The sequence below is a fragment of the Clupea harengus genome, chromosome 1 (genome assembly GCF_900700415.2).
Source record: "Clupea harengus chromosome 1, Ch_v2.0.2, whole genome shotgun sequence".
Taxonomy (NCBI): domain Eukaryota; kingdom Metazoa; phylum Chordata; class Actinopteri; order Clupeiformes; family Clupeidae; genus Clupea; species Clupea harengus.
Window position 1 is genome coordinate 23,522,530 of NC_045152.1, and position 20,303 is coordinate 23,542,832.

At 41.7% G+C, this 20,303-nt stretch overlaps 4 protein-coding genes across 10 annotated transcripts in view; all 4 read right to left on the reverse strand.

Moving 5' to 3' along the window:
- LOC105898778 (myosin-10) overlaps positions 1-3,425 on the reverse strand; it is a 65,656-nt gene extending 62,231 nt beyond the window's left edge. For 5 of the 6 annotated variants that reach the window (XM_031572039.2, XM_031572026.2, XM_031572034.2 and 2 more), the window contains exon 1: positions 2,265-3,425. The gene's annotated coding sequence lies outside the window, so the exon portion shown is untranslated. Of the gene's footprint in view, positions 1-2,145; positions 2,243-2,264 lie in introns of those variants that run through there. The other variant, XM_031572015.2, reaches the window with a different exon arrangement.
- Positions 3,426-3,540: 115 nt separating this feature from the next.
- ddx47 (DEAD (Asp-Glu-Ala-Asp) box polypeptide 47) lies at positions 3,541-7,709 on the reverse strand. Its single transcript, XM_012825694.3, has 12 exons — positions 7,507-7,709; positions 6,964-7,057; positions 6,572-6,760; positions 6,292-6,363; positions 6,047-6,165; positions 5,415-5,486; positions 5,215-5,331; positions 4,930-5,076; positions 4,706-4,843; positions 4,518-4,588; positions 4,258-4,387; positions 3,541-4,077 (listed from the first exon to the last, which is right to left on the reverse strand). The coding sequence occupies exons 1-12, from the start codon at positions 7,660-7,662 to the stop codon at positions 3,808-3,810; spliced, it is 1,575 nt and encodes a 524-aa protein (XP_012681148.2). The 5' UTR covers positions 7,663-7,709; the 3' UTR covers positions 3,541-3,807.
- A 172-nt stretch (positions 7,710-7,881) lies between these two features.
- Positions 7,882-13,348, reverse strand: LOC105898811 (WW domain-binding protein 11). Of its 2 annotated transcripts, none has more exons than XM_012825892.3 (12): positions 13,168-13,348; positions 12,463-12,548; positions 12,306-12,337; positions 12,130-12,223; positions 11,838-12,034; positions 11,390-11,523; positions 10,931-11,100; positions 10,148-10,369; positions 9,815-9,934; positions 9,391-9,663; positions 9,081-9,266; positions 7,882-8,857 (listed from the first exon to the last, which is right to left on the reverse strand). In XM_012825892.3, exons 2-12 carry the CDS (start codon positions 12,524-12,526, stop codon positions 8,199-8,201), a joined length of 2,151 nt encoding a protein of 716 aa, XP_012681346.1. In that variant the 5' UTR covers positions 12,527-12,548; positions 13,168-13,348; the 3' UTR covers positions 7,882-8,198. The 2 variants fall into 2 exon arrangements, with proteins under 2 accessions (XP_012681346.1, XP_031427914.1); XM_031572054.2 differs by having other exon boundaries at positions 13,244-13,340.
- Positions 13,349-16,037: 2,689 nt separating this feature from the next.
- On the reverse strand, positions 16,038-17,991 carry LOC105898715 (bone gamma-carboxyglutamate (gla) protein). The gene is made up of 4 exons (XM_031580705.2): positions 17,653-17,991; positions 17,391-17,438; positions 16,724-16,820; positions 16,038-16,303 (listed from the first exon to the last, which is right to left on the reverse strand). Exons 1-4 carry the CDS (start codon positions 17,714-17,716, stop codon positions 16,201-16,203), a joined length of 312 nt encoding a protein of 103 aa, XP_031436565.1. The 5' UTR covers positions 17,717-17,991; the 3' UTR covers positions 16,038-16,200.
- Between the last annotated feature and the right edge of the window lie 2,312 nt (positions 17,992-20,303).

A 20,303-nucleotide genomic window follows, 5' to 3' on the forward strand; every position in this document is an offset into this window, starting at 1 on the left:
TGCACAGTAGCAAAGCCACCGATTTGTTGTTGATTCTGTAATGAGCAGTTAAATAAAAATGTAAAATGTGGGAAATAATATTTTACACTAAATGTATCTAATATTGTGTTGGTCATATTTAAATCATACATTACGATTTGTTGGGATTTTTTTTTTTTAAATCGCATTTTAAATCGCATATTAAATCGCAATCGCAATATTTGGAGAAAAAAATCGTAATTAGATTATTTTCCCAAATCGTTCAGCCCTAGTGTGCTGGACATCAAACACTAGCCTAGATCACGTCACAGTTTTTAAGCACATAGGAAATATACCACACCTTCATGCTGTCCCCTATGTTGGCAAAAGTAGGCTGTAGAGTCGAATCTATGCATAAGACTATTGAACTGAACTGAAATAAGGGAATTCCAACATGGGAATTCCAAGGTGTGGCATACAAATATTCTCATTAGGACCATTAGTCAAATAGTCTCATTAGTGTCATTAGGACCATTCATCACAGTTTATGGATGTCTATGTCCTTTCTCTTCAGTTTAATGACTGATTCTCCATGGCCCGGCTCAGATTGGGCCATGGTTATGGTATTCACTTACTACTGCATTCTCTGCGGAGGCTGTTAGGGGCACACCATGAAATATTGTAAAATGTTCTTAACCAGGTAGGCAACCTACTGTAACTACAATGGAAAATCCCAGCATAAAGTACATTCTAAATTTCTCTCACTTTAGTTCAGGTAATTCTACTACACTGAAGGGGTTTGCGGAGGGCATTTTCCTCATGTAAAGTTACACTGAAGTGGGGCCCTGGTGACCATATCAAATGAATCATCGTTACATGCTCGGTGAATTTACACAGGCATGGCCCATCTGTTGCTCGACACCTGTTCACAGTTTAAGAGGGTGCTTCAGCAGCAAATGTCCGCTGCATTTCCAGTTCAGACAGAATATGTAACTGGGTCTCAAATGAAAATTACTTTTATGTGTTCCTGTTATTAACGACTACTTCAATTTTTTATTTTAATACAGCCCGCCTCTGTACAGCAGAAGTTGAGTGGCCATGGTTTCACCATACCTTCAATTGTGCACATTCCGGCAAAATAAATAGACCTAGCCTATCAGTGCTCACTTAAACACAGTTATGGATTAGAATGGAACTGTGACGACAGTTAAAAGACTTCAGAGACTAAATTCTAACCCCATGACCTGAACCACCAGGTTGAGTCAGCATAGGAGCTGGGACAATCTTTAAACCTACTTACAGAGGTTGTTAATTACGAAGCATGTCTAATATCGTAATAATCTCGAAACGTTAGAAAGGAGCTGTCGATCTCTGCCAACTGAACCGAACCTAACAAAGAAACACACACGCACAGGAAACTATGTCAGCTTTCAGGAAAGCTGGCACCATGTCGCATTGGTGGCGCTGCTGGCCAAAAACACTTTGCAGTACTATACGATTAGCATGCAGCTTTGCTGGTGGTCTCAAATGAACCGAAGAACCATTCATTAATTGATGTAGTCTGAATACATTTTACCTTGTTTATCTGTATTGAAAAATGCATACATTTGCGGCTGGTCTAACACCAGCATACGACACGACAACAACGGTGGTCGGGTGGAGCTGCCGGGGTGCGCGAGTCCCCGCGAGCCAGACGGCACCAGCAAGTGTTGTTTGATGGCTGTTGCTAATGGCTAACGTGCGCACGACAGATTAAAGTTGTGCAACACAGATAACGTCAACAGTATTGTCCGTTTAAAACACCCCGTCCATAACGCGCTCACTTTCTCTCTTTCTTGCCAAGGCCAGCAAATGTAGGTAGGGTTTTAAATGAGAAAAAGAGGGATGCCCAGGCCTGCTCCAACCAGCAACATTATTCTATCCTAATGAACATTAACGTGAACTGTTTACTGCTACTTTAACTTTGTGTGGTTGTCCGAGGTGATAAAACTTCAAAGACCTCTTTGACATTAGCTACTTTATCACAGCGTTTAATAGGTTAAGAATGCAGTAAGTTTCTTGAAACCCTAACATGAAATACAATAGATGCCCTTTAACATAGTTTAATTCAACCTGTATAAACATTCATTATATAAACTCTAAATTGTAAAGGTAATGTTAGCAACCACAGAAACTATGCTAACTGACCTCCACCGATTCACAAGTAACGTTACTCATCCATCCCATTGCGGAGAAAAGACTATCAGTCTAATCATTGTGCAAGGCAGACATGGCTAGATTAACCAACGACCTGGTATGTGTCTTACCTGGTGTTGTGAGAGAAGAGCCGATGGCAATGTTCCGCAGGAATAAACCGCTCTACAATAAATGTTGTTGAACGCCACGCGTCTATGCAGAAATTCCAGCATCTATCTCTCAGCGCTACCCTCCCTCACCAAAAGATACTCCCCTACAGACGGCCCCTCCTCGATGGGAACCAACTTGACCGCTATTACTCCCGCCTACGAGGGACTGTGCGCACACAGGAACACACACTATTGTCGCCCTCGTAATTTTACTTAGAATACATCAACACAACATCTACCGCTTCCAGAATCAGGCTGAATGTCATGTCGCACTGATTGTAACGAATAGACACAACACGTCATGTTTCCGATGCTGCGAGCATTAACTGTAAGAACTTAGTCTAATTACTTATTTACCCCTGCTTAGCCTAAACACTGCGATGCGGTACGCTTAACACTTTAATTAGACTTGCTAGGAGCCATCAGACGTCTTTCGGCGTTTTATTGGCTGAAAATCAGTAGCATCCCCTGTTCCTAGATGTATCCTGCTGTCACTTTTATTGCATATATTCACCTGCCACTGAGCGTATACGACACGTCAGAAGGCTGCTGCAGTGAGTGTGAACACTTCAGTAACCCCCTTCAATCTGACATTTTCAATTCCCTAAATTGTAGCTCGTAGAAAAAGTATATGGCAGTTATGTCTCTCGTAAACAAACAATTGAGTTCAAAATATAATTTCAGTGTGGCCATCCCTACACAACACAAGCCTCCTTGGGTACCAGTTTATTGGACAGCGATAGTCTACTACTTCAGGATTATAGAACAGCGCCATCTGGTGCAGGGATACTTCTTATTAGTTGATGTAGTTGACGCAGTTATCGTGATCAATTCAGCTCATGTTCAACCTGTGCATTCTCCTTCTTTCACTCCTTTAACGTTAAAAGCAACTTTTGTACATTTTTGTTTACGAAAAAGGTATTCTACCTTCTGCTATTTTGTTGCGGCCTAGCCCTGCCTGACTGACTGTTGCTAAGGTCAACGTTACTCTCAGTCCACCTTCGAGATAACGTCCTTATTCGAGCATTTATACACCTGTAAGCATGAGTGTTATTTTCTTGTCATAACGAGCATTAAAAAGTTAATTCCACTGTTATAAGGCAAGGCATGTCATACTGTTTTTCTGATAGGTAGACCATACATTACTGGTTATAAATTGAAATTTCATGATTTTTACTATTTACATTTTTTGACCATTGACTTAACAACACTTAACAGCAAAGATTCTCAATTTCAATTCCCCATCAAAACATTTCTGAATTTTTTATTTCAAAGTCTGTGAGGTTTTGAAAGGAACTTGGGGGACAAGAGATTACCATTACATAGTGAATGTGTTTAAACAGTTGTCTGTCTCCATAACGTGTGGAGTATCATTGCACTGGGAAGAGATTTCACAAAGGGATCTCTCTCTCTCTCTCTGAATCGACATACTATTGTGAAAAAAATGAATATTTATAATATATACATTACTCATCTCGTTATTCTAATTTCCTAGTCTTGATGTCTATCGCCCCCTAGAACCCCCACCGCGACCTCTTCCTCCTCCACCACCGCGTCCTCTTCCTCCTCCACCACCACGTCCTCTTCCTCCTCCACCACCACGTCCTCTTCCACCACCGCGGCCTCTTCCTCCTCCTCCTCCTCCTCCTCCTCCACCACTGCTAAAATTTCCTCCTTGCACTTTTTTCCGTACGCCACTGGACTGTTCTGTATCATCACCATCATCATCGCCACCTCTTGGCCGTTTCCTCTTTCCTAATTGCTCCTTCAATTCCTAGTAAAAAAAAAAAAAAGAGGACAAAGGTTAAACTTTATTGGGCAGCATCCCACAGACACTATTAATTAGATACGCTGAGTGTGTAATACCATACTAAAAATGTCATAAGCATAAACAGCACCAGAGGCAAATAAGAAGCAATCTTGGGGGCATTGTAAATGAAACCAAAACACTCACAATCCTGGCAAATCTCTGGGCTTCGCTAACTCTCTCCACTAGCATCATCACTTCCTCTTCTTGCGTCGGGAAGGATGGCAGCTTCTTTCCAATCAGTGTTTCAATTCGCTGGAAAAGCTCCACGTCGTACCTAGGAAATTGTAACACAATCACAACCTGGCAAGCAGCAGTGTCGTGATAAACCAAGCGGAGTGGCCTAATTGAACACAATTACTTCAGTGGGCATTCTAGACGTTTTAAAACAACAGAAAGAGACTTACTGTGTGACAAAAGTGATGGATTTCCCTGAGCGCCCTGCTCTGGCTGTTCTTCCCACTCTGTGAATATAGTCCTAAAACAAAGAGCAAAGAGCAAAATCAGATTTAGCCAAAACAACACAATCTACTTATTATTAGTAGTAGTATTATCATCACTGTCGAACGCAGAAGACCTCTAGAAAAATAAGCACCTTAGAATGAGTGGGGATGTCAAAGTTGATGACACAGTCCACATGCGGAATGTCCAGTCCTCGTGACGCCACATCTGTAGCCAGCAGTACGGAGCGCGATTTGGACTTAAATTTGTTAAGGGCTCCCAAACGTTTGTCCTAATAAACATGAAAGCAATGTCAGCACACCACACTCAAACAAGTCAGAATTTTCAACATGTTTATCTGTGTGTGGGCATGTTCACCTGGCTCATCTGCCCATGCAGTGGTATCGCAGTGATGCCCAAGTTCCGAAGCATCAGCGCCACCCTCTGGGCATTGTTGCACGTACTACAAAAGATCATGAAGGAGTTTCCTGCCAGTTCGTTCAGTATGGACACCAGGTAGCAATCCTAAGGGACAATGTGCATAAACATCACTACTTCTTGTGGAAAATCAAGACGGACACACATTAACATTACAGACACAAATTCATATAAGCAGTCTACAATATTTAAAAACGTAAGTATCACTAGACTAATGATCACTACCTTGTATTTTGATGGTATGAAAATGTAATATTGTTGGAGCTTTTCCACTGTTGAATATTTAGTGGATACTGAACATTTGACTGCGTCCTTCAGAGCTGCACGCTGTAGTTTCTGGACCTAAAAAAAAACCGAGAGACTTAAGTCAATGAACCATTTTAGAGTGAGAGGCTGACTGATCTAGAATAGAAACAGACTGATACCTTTTTGGTCATAGTAGCAGAGAAAAGAAAAGTACGCCTCTCGCGGGGAATCACTTTCAGGATCTTATCCACCTGAGAGAAGAGAAAAAACAGACAGTGACAAAAATGAAATGTCAGAATGTGAGTACTGAGTGTGTATTCCAAAAGCTCTCACTTAATTTAGAGTTTAGGTCTCAATGCTCAATTCCAATCCCCAGTTCTGATATTTTCATGTGTTCACATACCGTAACCCAAATCCAACACAACTTATTTTTTTTTCAATGGCCCACATGAACAAATGAAGAATAACAAACAGCACAAGTCACAAATACTGCATATGTTGCTTTCCGTCAGCCATTTAAAATGTGTGCGTCATCAACTACTTAACTGCACAGAGTAAGACGCCGTGGCCTATTTTAAACAAGAAATAACCTGCTGTTGCTTCCATACAATTAAGCCCATATATATTATGGTGATGGTGGTTATGGTGACCGTCACAAATTAGCATTGAAAATGTAAGAGAAATAAATATTTCAGTGGCACTTTGAACTAATGCAATCCCATTAGCCAATGCATAGACTGTTAACAAATTCCTCTGCAGAAGATGTATTCCACTTTAAGCGATAAATGTGTCAAATCAATTGCCCTCATACCTCTGCTTCGAAATCCATGTTGAGAATCCTGTCTGCCTCATCCATTATAAGAAACTTAAGAGCTCTCAGGTTGAAACCTTTCGTGTTTTCCAGATGGTCGACCAGTCTCCCTGGGGTGGCTGAGAGAGAGCAACAAAAAAAACATGAATGACAGGAACTGGATAGAAATAGTCAGTTATTTTCACCATTTAAGTGAGTCACAAGAGAACACTTTCTCATATAGGACCAAAAACAAACACACTCACCAATGATAATGTGGGGTTTCTTGGCCAATACCAAGGCTTGAGACATCTGATCAACACCACCAACAATCACAGCTAGAAGGAGAACAGAAAAAAGAAAATCTATGCCTGCTACCACTAGACTCATTGTGAACCAATGTTGTTCGTATATATTAATTACTACAAACAATTAACACAAAAACTTGTATTACTTGCACATTTCTCATTAGATATCGTCAGTTAACTTTGTTCATTCATCTTCCTTCTCAAGTGGTAATGTAATCCCTTATGTCTCTCTCCATACCTGTCTTCACACCAATGCTGGAGCCCAAAGCTTCAAACTGCTCTGCAATCTGGAAGGCAAGCTCTCTTGTGGGAGTGAGCACTAACGTGTGGAGCCTTTGAGGAGAGGAGAGGAGCGACTGAAGGATGGGCAGAGCAAACGCCCCTGTCTTTCCAGATCCAGTCTCTGCCAGGCCAATAACATCTCGACCTGAGAGGATGGACACATGTGAGTGATACAACGCAACTTCCTGGCGTTTTTAAGAATTGTTGTTTATGCATAACTAGTGCAATACATAAGACATGTTAAAAGCAACACTCGTCACAGTTAATTATAATTGCTATACTTCTATACTAGTCTTGTTTACCTACTGGTCTAATTTCCCAAAGCAGATACGCAGAATCATAGCTCACCTTCCAGAGCCACTGGTATGGCTTCTACCTGGATCTTAGTGGGAATCTTCCATCCCAACAGGTCACAGGCTTCACAAAGTACCTCTGTTACACCCTGAGCACGCCAATGCCAGTGATAATTGGAAAGGTTAGTTAGACAGGGACGGGCAGTATGTCTGATACATGTATTTAAAATAAATATTTGGAATACGAAAGTCCTAATACAAGTGCTTTATTATTCTTCATCAAATTAGTATAGTGTACAGTATTTTTCACACAAAACTGTATACGTCGTCACTCGATGCATTTGCATGCATCTTGGTTATAGAATGCTGTGCTGAGCGCTTTGCCCATGATTAGTTAAGATACGACAAGATGGCAAGTGAATGATTGATGTCTCAATTTTCTTCTCTGATAAAGAGAGAAAATACAAAATCAGACTTAGGGCTAATATACTGACAGAGAATAGTTAAAGTTGTTCTCTCAGCTGGATGGCCAAGTTAGAGGGAACACTATGCTAAGTACGCTAGCTACCTGCTAGCCCCCATAAATGTTACTAATTACCAAATCTTTAAATGTCTTGACAGGTTCCTCTTTTTCATTGCCGCCATCCTCTCCGTCCAAGCTTTCGGTCGTGTGTTCATTATTTGTTTCGTCGTCACTCGGATCCTCGGTTTTTATTCCATTATTTGTTTCTATCTCCTCCTGAACGTGCGCCATGCTTACTTGCCCCGTGTTAAAATGGGTAGATTATACGCATGTCCGGAAATTGAAGCGACCCGCAGAGGAGTATGGGACTTGTTGTATTTTACTATTGACTAGTGTGCGCCGGTATTTTTTTGTTTTTATAAAGTGCAAACTCCATGAGTGTGTAACCAAAACCCTCAGATATGGTGAACAGAAATTATATTAAAGTTACAGACCAAAGAAACAAATGTCAAGTATTTCAAGTATTTATTCAACATCAGGTTTAGCAATTTCAGAGACAATGTAAGCAGATTTTGTGTGTAACACCTACATTCTAAAGTCAAATTGCCCCACTGACTTGAGCTCCCCCCAACCTTTATAAATCAAACTGAAACACCATATAAAAAAAGCTTTACACAAAGACTGCGACAATTTAAAGGGCCGAAATAACAGACTCAAGCACCGTTTCAGTCTAAAAGCACTCACTTTACTGACTTGACGTCAAAATCAAACATGTCTCCACTTTCTGTGTCCTAATTGCCTTCAACTTCCTGCTCTTTTCCTCAGTTTCACAGAAGCCCCTCCATCTCTTTCATGAAGGCGTCGTACATTTGATCCTTTGTCTTCATGTTGGGTTGGATGCCTGAGGGCTGGTTGGGGTTGGCTGATAATATTGGTGCAGCCATGGCCTGCTGTTTGTGCCCTGGGCCTCCACCATGCTCGTCCCCCTTGCGGTGACTTCTATCCATCCCCGCCCCAACCACTGCTTTGTCCCTTCGGACACGCAGTGTAGTGGGCACGAAACGTGTGACCTCCGTCTTGGGGTTGATGATCTGAGGCTTGGCGGAGATTGTGGCTCCACTCGCCGCACCCGGCAGCCCTGCCCCTGGAGGCCCCGACACAGAGGTGATGTTGGCGCGCTTTTCGATGGTGGGTGGTGCATGGTGATGAGTCGGGAGGTTGCCCTGGCCAGCACTGGTCTGTGGGGCAGTGGTGCCTGGGGGAGGAGGCATCTGCATGACCCCTGGACGCATGGGCATTGGGGGCGGGGGCATCATGGATGGCGTGTTGGGGGCGTTTGGAACGCCCTCCCCTGCACCAGGCTTCTGCCGGTGGACAATGCTGGGGGGTGCACTGAGAACGTTGGGGTTAAGCGGCGGGGGGAAGAGAGAAAGAGGGGGGGCCATGGGACGTGGGGGTCCGGCGCGAGGTGGAGGAGGCGGTATACCTGTGGAGAAGGGAGAAAACTAAATATATCAGACATCCACCAAGTTATCCTCAGTTCTTAGTCCATGAAGAAACCCCACATATCACCACAAAATATTTCAAACATAGCTATTACCCAAACTATAGATATTTATTTTATATAATCTAAAACAGACAAGACATATTAATGTGACTGACTATCCTTAGGAGTATGAAGTGAAGAAAAGGCTTGGAATAACACTCACCTGGCGGTGCAGGTGGAGGTAGCCTGGGCGGTGGGCCTCTGGGTGGAGGGCCAGGGGGTAAACCTGGAGGAGGACCGGGAGGTGGGCCTGGCGGGCGACCAGGAGGTGGTCCAGGTGGAAGCATACGTGGCATCGGTCCCCTCAGGGCACCTGGTATACCAGGGGGTCTTAGGAAAGGCGGAGCACCTAGGGGTGATCAGAGCAAAACAAAACCCGTCAATGGTGAAAGCAGAGCAGGCTCATTCAGTTTAATGCAGTGTGATCTAATCAAACTCATACTGCTGAAATAGCTAGTTTCAGGTCAGCTCACCTGGTGGTGGACCAGGGGGCAGACCAGAGGGTGGTCCTGGAGGTCTCATTGGTGGAGCTGGTGGCGGTCCCAGTGGAGGAGGCCCTGTCATTGGTGGAGCCTGCATGTGTGGAGGAGGTTGCTGTGTACCCATTGGTATGGAGGAAGTCGGCATTCTGGGAACACCGGGCTGGCCATCACCAGGTGCTGATCTATCTTCAGTGTCAGAGCCCTCGGAATCAGTGTACTCCTCTTCCTCTTCTTCCTCCTCCTCTTCCTCTGGGACGGACTGACCTGAAGGTGGAAATTTAAGGTTTTTCTTCGTCAGACGAAAATCTGCACATCCTAATTTGAACTCTTTGTATTTAACCCCCTTTGTGTAACCACCCTGTCCTTCCGTCATGCTTTTTAAACCTCCCCTAACTCTTGCCATCACGATCATTACCTGCCATCCTGAGCATCATAGCCTGCAGTGGTGTGATGGCCTTAGTCTTCTTCACTACCCTCTTCTTCTTCCTCCTCTCTCTGGGAGGAGAGGGCATGTCAGCAAAGCGCACAATGCGGCCTAAACAGGAAAATCAAAACAAAGGCATCACTGTTATGAAATGGCACAAACATCTTTTATGTTCATCACCAATATTACTGAAATTCATGGCAAATGTACCTTAATCATTAACAGGACACACACAACAAACACAGTGGGATAGACAGATAAGAAGGCTAATGTGAATTGTTATAAAAAGGGATTAGAATTGAATGCCACTCCCTCCCAGCTTACCTCGGTCTTTGTCCTCCTCTCTCTCCCGATCTCTGTCGTCATGCCGAACCACCTTCCTTCTGTCTTCATCGCCCCCCTCCTCTCTTTCCATGTCACTGTCTTCCTCGCTGTCGCTCTCATCATCATCCTCTCGCTCATCCCCATCTCGGTCACTCTCACTGCCACTGTCCCGGCCCCCTGCGGTCTCCATGGCTTCAGTGTCTGACAGGGCATCGCCACCATCTGTTTGTGTAGTCACAAAGAGTGGGACAGAGAAGTTTTGAGTTGGGACAGAATTATCCACAAGCAAGAGGCAGAAAAGTAATGACCGCTGTCATTGGCAACGGGGTGTGTGCTTCTAATTCACATCTTTCATATAATTCTGCAAGTAGTCTGCTCACTTCTCGCAACTATATTAATTGTAACTTCTAGTCATAAAGTCATTTGTTGCCTCGCAACACCTAAGTACTATTTGTGCAAAGAACTATTTTATCTCAGCGGAAGCCTGCAACAGGAGCACTTCAAAGGAGATATTTTGGAAGAATGTCTTATTGCTTTTGGAAGTAACCGTTGCGTGTTGGTCCTGTTTGTCCTGTCCCCTATTCATTGACCTGTGGACTTTACATTATCCCTTACATATCCACCATGCATTACTACACATTCACGTACACAAGGGCATCCAATGCTGCTAGAGGGCCATTCCACCGAACTGCAAAAGTGTAGACAGCCTCAGTCTGTCTAGCCTGTGTAGGTACACTGATGTAGGTGATAAGATGTTAAGGATCCACAAGAGAATGGCAGTACCTGTGTCTCCCAGCCTCCTTTGCTGCTGGACTCTGCGGCCATACTGCTGGAGAACCTGTGGGGGTGGAGGTCCTGGAGGAGGGCCTGGAGGCTTCCTGCCCGGCGGGAGCCGAGGGACCCCAGCCACGGCAGCTGATGTGGGGGCTGACGGAGTTGTCGCGGTACCTTTCCTGAACAGAGGGATTTACAACCAAAACAAATTCAGCATGTTTAGGAATAATATGCGTTTTAATCATTTACTAATAGTTAAAGCTTAAATAGCTATAATGAGTAAGTCATAAAGGATATATATTTTGATACTGTTATCAACAATTCATCAATAATATTTTTGCTTTTGTTTTGCCTTGCAAGAGTTTTGGGGTATTAAAGCCATGTGGCACATTACTTATTCATAAACTATAACAAGAGAACCAGTCCAGCTGAAAGTCAGAGAGCCCACAGTTGGACTTAAGCACCTACCCAAAGGATGTGCCCTTCTTGAGAATGGAGGGAGGCTGGGCCCCAGGGAGGGGAATGTCTTGGATGAGGATGCTGGACGGGGCATGTGGCATCTCAGGCAGTGGGATGCTGTCTACCTCCACTGATTCTGCATTCTGGCAAAGCCAACAAGGAAAAGGACATAAGGATTAAACTCACTTGACTCACACAGAAAATGACTACTGTTTGATTTAACTAAACAAACAAAATAACAAAATGTATTGGTATCAAATTGCATTCAGTAACAGAATGCAGAATGAAACAGAGCATACCCAACAGGCTGCCAGTGTAAAACACACAGACAAAATAAGCGTCGCCTGGACATGTACTGGACATCTTCACATGCTCCCTCTTCCAGACACCACTTCTTCACGTCTACCATTAATGTCTATTTAAATCTCTCATCACTCAATCACACAGACACACATACCTTCACGGAGTCAAAATAGAGGGACAGCTGGCCACGCTTAGTCTCATACTCCAATTCCAGCTTGCGCAGCTCCTTGTACGTGTCGGGGTTCTCTCTTTCGTACAGACGTACAATGCGCTCAAACGTCTCCCTCAGCTTTTTCCTCTTGTCCCGGAGGACCTTCTCATTCAGCAGTGGCTGCTGCACCGGGTTGAACTCTGCACAGGTAGTTTGATCAGAATGAGCATCGACACACACATGAAAACATACCACACAAAGACACCCAAAGATGGCTAAGAGCTGCCATTCTCACCCATCTCATCCAACTTCTCCATATCACGGATGATCTGCCTGGGATCTTTCATCTTCAGGACAGCTGCCCTCACCATCATCCTCTGCTTTTTGTTCTGAAAGACAACAAATAGGCGGTGAGTAAGTCATCAAAGCGACAGTAATGTCAAGTATGATTGTTGTTAAAACAATATGTACCTTCTTCAGCTCTCTCTTTCGAGCTTCCTTTCCTTGAAGGCAAAAACAATGCATTAGAATAAATTACCTTTTACAGTCAATGGACATACATAAAGTCTACGGTGTCTACAGATGTGTATTGAATTGTATACTTTGCACACTGATATACAAAACTCACTGGCTTGATCTGTGGGATTCATGAATTTCCCACTCTTGGTGGACGAAGTCGAGCGTCGACCCATGATGTCAACGTGTTGTGTTCACCTAGATAAACAACATAACATGTGTTACAAGTCCATAGAGCGTAATATTAAAGTAATCGGCATCAGTTTATAAAATATAATGTTATCTTCCCAAATGAAAAGGCAGCGAAAGACGAAATCGACATGAGCCCTACTGCTTTCAGTCGACCTCAACCACTCAAGAAAAAATAACAGCAGGATCTGAGATAGGACGTCAGGACCTCTTCGTAAGCATTCCAAAGTTTGTTAGAATCAAAGTTAACATAATCGAAAAGGTTTATCATGTGTATTAACAACTGCAGATTACGAAACTAGATAGCTACATCACCACGACAGCTTCATATCGTTCATGCCACCGACGTACTAGGTGCCACAGGAGTTGCAAACATATAAACAAAACAGAAACCACCATGTACTGTTATCTAACGTTAGTCATAACTTTGCATTAGATATGATGTGACATTAATGCTAGAATATGTTTGCAGTCACACGGAACAACAAGTAGTTTTTTTTTAAAAAACACTGAAACACTCGTGCTAGCCTAGAAACGGTAGCTAACCAGCTAGTAGACGCTTTGCTGGCTAACTACCTACAATGAATAAAAACTGAAATAAGCGATTTAGCGAACTAGTTAACGTTACCTTTCTCCGTATGAAAACTGGGGACGTGAATAAACTTCCCCCCTGTACTTGCTCGAAACAGGGGAAGGACAATTACCTGCTAGATATAACAGAACTATTCGCTTAGATATTCCTATATAACCACCACCGAGATTCAGCCATGTCTAATGTCTGCTGCCATTCACGGAAAGTGATAGGACGAAACTTCCTGAGCTTCTTCTTCTAAAATTGCGTAAGGTATACAGATGATTGACGAAACAGCTCATTGCCGCCGCGAAGTGGGCTGGAGTGAAAAACGTCAACGTTGATCCGCGGTTGATACCTGTTCCTGTGGTTATCAGAAGACCAACACCGTACACTTTCCTGAAATACATATAACTTATGAAAAGTGAGGTTAGGAACACCATTCATTTATCATATTCAAACTTCCCCCCTTATGCTGAACATCACAATTGCACATTCTCAATAAGGCAAGTTCAGACTCGGCCAATATAGTGTAATGATGACAGAATCTTCCCTTCTACTTGTCCCAATGCTACCAATACCAACACCTCTTGTAGGCCCAGGCAAAGTAACCCATTCTGGAGCCAACAATAGAATTAATTGTAAAATAATTTTTTTCAGCATAGATCATTTCTATGAGGTGTCCAGAACAACATACTAAAAGTCCTGAGAAATCCTAGTTGAGGAAATATGTTTAATTCTCATCAATCTGAGCTGTGTGCTAATAATGCATGGCAAAAATATACCTCAAAAATGTAATTTTTTCCTTTACTCCTATCAAAATAAAACTTTACACAATGAAAGTACCCATGAAAAGTAAAAATGTTTGTATTACAAGTTTCTTTGAAAATGAATTTTAATATGCAAATTAGCTATACACTAATCAGATATGCCGAAAATACACCCAAATAGGCTTACATTTTTCCTTTACTCCTACCACAATAAAACTTTACATAGTAAAAGTATACATGAAAAGTAACTTTTTTTTTATTACAAGTTTCTCTTGAAATTAATTTGAATATGCACATGAGCGTCACACTTATTGAATATGTCCTAATTGCATAGGCAGAAACACCATACCCCTGGCAGTTACTACCAAGCCAGGCAGTTTTCAGGTTAGAGGCCAATCTAAAAGCAGCATTGCCATCTCCCATTGGCAGTAGGATGATTGGATGAAGATTGGGCCGATGTATTTGTCATACATATGAATGGTGTTTCTGCCTATGGACATATTCAATAAGTGTGGAGCTCATGTGCATATTCAAATTAATTTAAAAAGAAACTTGTAATACAACATTTTTTACTTTTCATGGGTACTTTCATTGTGTAAAGTTTTTTGCCATGCATTATTACCACACATCTCAGATTGATGAGAATTAAACATATTTCCTCTACTAGGATTTCTTAGGACTTTTAGTATGTTGTTCTGGACACCTCATAGAAATGATCTATGCTGAAAAAAAAACATTTTACAATTAGTCTGTCGTAAAATGCTACTTTGCCTGGACTATTGTTAGCAACACCTCTATTGTACCTTTAACAAGCATGCCTCCATCTTACCCAGTGGGATTCACACTTTGATGTTTTTAGTAATAACATCATCTGCTTTTTTACTGCCCTTTACGTTTGCATGAACAGGTACTTTGATGACATATACTAAGCAATATTTCATCAATTAAATCTTTCCTTGTTGATGAGTGGCATCTTAATATCTTTTTTAGGGGTGAAAAGATCTGAAAACATCTACTCTCTCCACCCGTGGAGGTGCCAGCATGATCTCACCTACTGCTATACAGTTATGAATGCTACATTATTTGAAATCTGTTATTTACTTCAGCCAATATAGGGATATACACAAAATATTTAAAAGTCTCCAGTTTAATTCATTCTGAAGTCTTGCTGAGAGAAGGTTGCCTTACACTCTGTAAGGTCTGTTGAACCTCTTGTTAACTCGGTTCTAAATAAAAGATCCTGCACCTGAATCTGGCTACTGGACCATCAGAGCGTCTCATTTGTACACTGCCTGATGCATTTAAATGTTCTCTCATGCTCCTGATTCCAACTTTATCCTGTAACCTTCTTCACTAACTTAGTTCACTATGTACTTCCAGAACATCCTGGCATGCATTTGACACTTGCTGGCCATGGACATTTCATATGCGTGGTTGTAAAACCAGTACATTTGGCCTACTGCACAATTACACGTTTTATTCATCACTGTTATTTTCATTGTTCAGGGATATTAAAAATAAAACTGCAACATTCTGATCACCTGGACCACTGTAGGTACATGTATTTAAATGTAATGTATTTGCCATGCATATGGTGTCTGAATTCAACCCCTCTCCCTTTCCTCTGCAAATTACCCTTCTCAGGATTTCTCTAGTCTTTCATAATTATTTGATCAACATACTGTATACTATGACCTCTGCATACTGCAACATAGAACAATTTAAGGATAATTAAATTAATAATTGTAAATAATTAATTTAAGCATTGTATGTTATACGCATTTATTTATTACGTATGATCAATATTCCAAATATGACCCAGGCCTATATTCTATATTCTATCACGCATTACACTACATTTATACATTATAAAGGGAGTTTTTATGTTATCAGCACCAGCACTCAAGAACCTTTGTTATAGTATCAGACAGATGAGACAGAAAAAGACAAGAGAGACATAACGTTGAGTATTTTGTGCTTTTATTTATGCTAAACTAATGACTACTCACCCCTTGATTACTACTCACTAAATCATGTTAATGCCTTATTCATTCAAATGAACTTGACACTTTGATTTAGCTGTCAAATACTTCAATGTTTTTTATTTTAGCTACACAATTTATGCCCCCCACCCCACCCCACCCGACCTTTTTGCCTAGAGTTGCAGATACATTTTAGTACAGTCAAATATAGCATTTAAGGCTATAATTCTGTGGCAATATTCTTTAAACAATGCATCCAATCTACATTAACGTCTTAACATGGTCAGCCATAGGATGGATAGGCCAACTGTAAGGTGATTGGTTGACAAGATGATGATCTAATAAGGGATTGGTCCATAATATGCAGTGTAGGCGGCAATAATTCCAGATGTGTCCATCATGTCCTCGCAACCCAGGTTGGCCTCGCACACCTCTCTCAGGCTAGGATGGAGTTAGTGTTGACAGGGAGAGATGGAGAGAGACAGAGGACACCGTTAGGAATATGATCATTTGTCCGCTGTTTCCCAAGAGGATTATAGTACTGCTAGAATTATTATTTAATTACACATTTCTAATTTGGGAAAAGGTTCCCCGTCAGCAAAAACAATACATGATTTAGCAAAATAAAAACACTTTTAATGAACAATACCTAACACAAATCTCATAACACGCCATAATTCTATTATCAGAGCACAGGAGCAACAAGAAAATCACTCTTACACAAAGAGAAAGAGAGAGAGAGAGAGAGAGAAAGAGAGAGAGAGAGAGAGAGAGAGAGAGAGAGAGAGAGAGAGAGAGAGAGAGAGTGGTTTTGGGGGAAGCCTTAGGTTGAGTAATAACAGCTTGTGTGCTGCCTCTCACCTCTCCAGCTGGGTCAATGACAGGCTGGCAGGGTCAGTGGTGCCAGCACGCTTCTGCCTCATGAGGGTAGCAGCCTGGTCCCTCTGCACAAACACACCTGGAAAAAATACACACAGGTGTAAACACACACACACACACATGCACACACACACACACACACACGCACACACACACACACACACACACACACACACACACACACACACACACACACACACACACACACACACACACACATACACATGCACACATACACACACACATACACATACATATACATGTACATACAAACACAGACAGACATATACACATGTATAAATACTTGCACAAATTGACCTATTCAAATAAATGTAAAATGAAAATATAGACATAGACATACAGACATATATAGAAATCTGTATGCACATGAAAACATTCTTACAGACAGACTGAGTTTGTTTTACTTTAGCATGAGGGAAGGCATCTAATATTTGGCCTCATTTTTTCATACCCAACTTATACAGATATATGCTAACTTATTCAGTGTGGACAGTTGTGAAACAGTTACAGTATACTTACTATACTACTACAATTAAAGACAATTATTTAAGTTTTTGATAACCTCCATAGTTTTCTTCTGTACAGAGGGGGATATATTGACTAAGGTGACAGTGAAAAGCCATTTTACCTTCCTCGTTGGGAGAGTCAGACTTGCTGACAGTAGAGTCTGAAGCCCCTGTAAACATATTTACATATTATGAGACATATTACACAGAATAGTATCATTACACAACATGAAAGGTAAACAATACAATATACTATACAGAATTAACCATACATAATAATATCTCCTCACATACATTTTGATTGCAAATCTAAACTGCTGAGATTTTTCTTGCTGGTGAAAGTTCAGCATACTATGATTAAGGGTCAAATATAATCCCACTTACCGGTACTTGCAGAAATACAGACATATGCAAGAGCACAGAGGATGAGGATGGCTAAGGTCTTCATGTTTTCGCTCTGGTTTTTCAGTTGTTCTCTCTAGACAATGGAAGAATGACCAGTGCTCTCACTCTCTCTCTCACACCTAGGTCCACATACACTCACACAGTTTATAGTGATGCCCCACGCACTGGTCAGACAATATGATTGGTTGAGGTTTCATGTAACATACTCCCACACAAAAAAAAAAACAACAAGAAAACCCAAAGATGAACTAAGACTGATGGGTGCATGCGCGCGCACACACAAGTACACACACACACATGCACACACACACACACACACACACACACACACACACACACACGCGCACACACATGCACACACACACACACACAGCTAACTATTATGTCACATGCATACTTCATCTGCAAATATCTCACATGTGTCTAGGCATTACATTTGCAAAGACAAATGTGCAGATATCTTGTGTCTTGTTATGTCTTATATCTGTATGTCCCTATTACTACACTGATTTACTGCAGTGGCAGAAAATGTTATTCGGATTAGCTCGCATGAAAAATGTGTGACAGCTCTTTGGTAAAAATGCATCAGTGGTCAGAAATTATCAATGGGCCTGAGATTCAGTGTATGTGATTACAACACTGCACCTCAAGAAGGCAGGATTGCGCCGGCTGCCCACACTCACCCATTTTAAACCACAAACTAGGGGGTGGTGGAGTTCCTTAGGTACCTAATTGAACATGGAGGAAAGCCGCTAGCTGTCATTATGTGACGGAGTTTAATTCGAGATTTTTCTCTTCTGAGTGAGCCGCAAACATTTCCCTTGTTGAGAGCTGCCAACCCAGCATTTGCAAGCACTTTATGAACATTTGTCATTGGCTTTGGGTATTTAAATATATGTACATAGTCTCATATAGGCATATTTAGCTCTCTATATAGCCCTCATGCAGCTGTCCATATGTGGTGTACATTAAAAGCCTTTTTCTGGACTGAGTTGGTGTGTATGGTGGTCTATGAAAACAAATAGACTTACGTACCACGCGCCCACATTTCCACTCATGCAAATTTCTGAGAATCAGCATTCAACTATCTCACTGCTTTGTTTTCACGGGTTTTCTGAGGCCAACCGGATAGACCTAGGGCTGTCCACAGATCAGCACCACGTTTGGGAGATCACCAATTCTCTTTCTGTCTATGTCCGCTTTATTTCGGGTGTGACATTGGCCTTGGCGATGTGGTGTGTAATTTTGCCGTCTGGTTCAGTGTCCCCGACGCGTATGTGTTTCAAACAAGGCTGGTTTACAGAGTTCAGAAAAATATACAGTTGTCCAGTACAGCAGAGTTCTTATTATGCAGATTGTTCCATATACTCAGGCTCCCAATAATTGACAGAGTGCTTCTCAGCTATTGTGTCTTTCTTCAATACTCATCAAACACTAGCCATATGTACATGTAAGGAAAGGAGGCCTAAGTTCCACACTATCTGGAACCTGTAACTTTGTGTGGCTTCAGTTTAATTCACTGCCTTATGCAATTTACCGTTTATAATGTTTTAATTCACTGCCCTGCCCTTGCATGTTACCTGGAGTAGGCCTACATCTAGAGCATTTTTTCATGTGGCCACCAAAGCAAGTCCCCTTTCTGACCTATCTTAACTTCTCTTTAAGCCCATGTCTAAAGGAGGTTATGTTCAAATCCTGTATAGCAGCATTGATAGTATTAATTTTATACCATATATTTGGAGACCCAGTCTTAGATATGATCAGTCATGAAACAGGTTTAATCTTGTACAATGGTGGCCATTCCAAGGGAGACAAAGCCTGAAGTTCCACTCAAAGCTTCACCTTAGACTCATCTGATTATTCATTCAAAGATTGCAGTTAAATGCACTGAGTATAAGGGGTTTCACCCTCTATTCATGAGGCCTTGGTCCATCAAGGCACTTTGTGTTTCAAAGAAGGCTGGTTTACAGAGTTCAGAAAAATATACAGTTGTTCAGTGTATAAATATATTCACCCAGAAATGCTTACATTCTAGCCTAAGTCCAAAGAACAGCACAATTACAACCACATATACAGTGCCTTGCATAAGTATTCACCCCCTTGGATGTTTTACCCTTTTATTGCTTTTATAAATCAATCATGGTCAATATAAGTTGGCTTTTTTGACAAAAAAAAATACAAAAAGCCCTCTTTAATGTCAAAGTGAAAACAGATTTCTACACAGTAATGTCAATTTAATAAAAAATATGTAATGTAAAATAAGTGATTGCATAAGTATTCACCCCCTTTAAAGTGACTGACCTAATTCAACAGAGGTCCAGCCAATTGGTGATAGTACTCTCGCAATTAGTGAAATGGGGATCAGTGTGCAGTGAATGTGTCTCAAGTGATTGTAGTATAACAACACCTGTGTCTGGAAGGTCCATTCACTGGTCAATATTCAGTAATCAGTATTCCTGGCTACCGTTACACCATCAAGACAAAAGAACACTCTGAGCTTCTGCTAAATCCATCATCAAGAAATGGAAGGAATATGGCACATGTGTAAATCTGCCTAGAGCAGGCCGTCCTCACAAACTGAGTGACCGTGCAAGAAGGAGACTAGTGAGAGAGGCCACCAAGACACCTAT

Coding starts and splice junctions, on each gene's coding strand:
- LOC105898715 (XM_031580705.2), bottom strand. CDS start 17,716: ATGAAGACCTTAGCCATCCTCATCCTCTGTGCTCTTGCATATGTCTGT. Junction 16,821..17,390: donor TGACTCTCCCAACGAGGAAG/GTAAAATGGCTT, acceptor TATTTTTTCCAG/GTGTGTTTGTGCAGAGGGAC. Junction 16,304..16,723: donor TCATTGACCCAGCTGGAGAG/GTGAGAGGCAGC, acceptor ACTCCATCCTAG/CCTGAGAGAGGTGTGCGAGG.
- LOC105898811 (XM_012825892.3), bottom strand. CDS start 12,526: ATGGGTCGACGCTCGACTTCGTCCACCAAGAGTGGGAAATTCATGAAT. Junction 10,370..10,930: donor AAGGAGGCTGGGAGACACAG/GTACTGCCATTC, acceptor CTACACAAACAG/ATGGTGGCGATGCCCTGTCA. Junction 9,935..10,147: donor AGAGGAGGACAAAGACCGAG/GTAAGCTGGGAG, acceptor TTTCCTGTTTAG/GCCGCATTGTGCGCTTTGCT.
- ddx47 (XM_012825694.3), bottom strand. CDS start 7,662: ATGGCGCACGTTCAGGAGGAGATAGAAACAAATAATGGAATAAAAACC. Junction 6,166..6,291: donor GAAACCCCACATTATCATTG/GTGAGTGTGTTT, acceptor GCTCTCTCTCAG/CCACCCCAGGGAGACTGGTC. Junction 5,332..5,414: donor CTGCTACTATGACCAAAAAG/GTATCAGTCTGT, acceptor GTTTTTTTTTAG/GTCCAGAAACTACAGCGTGC.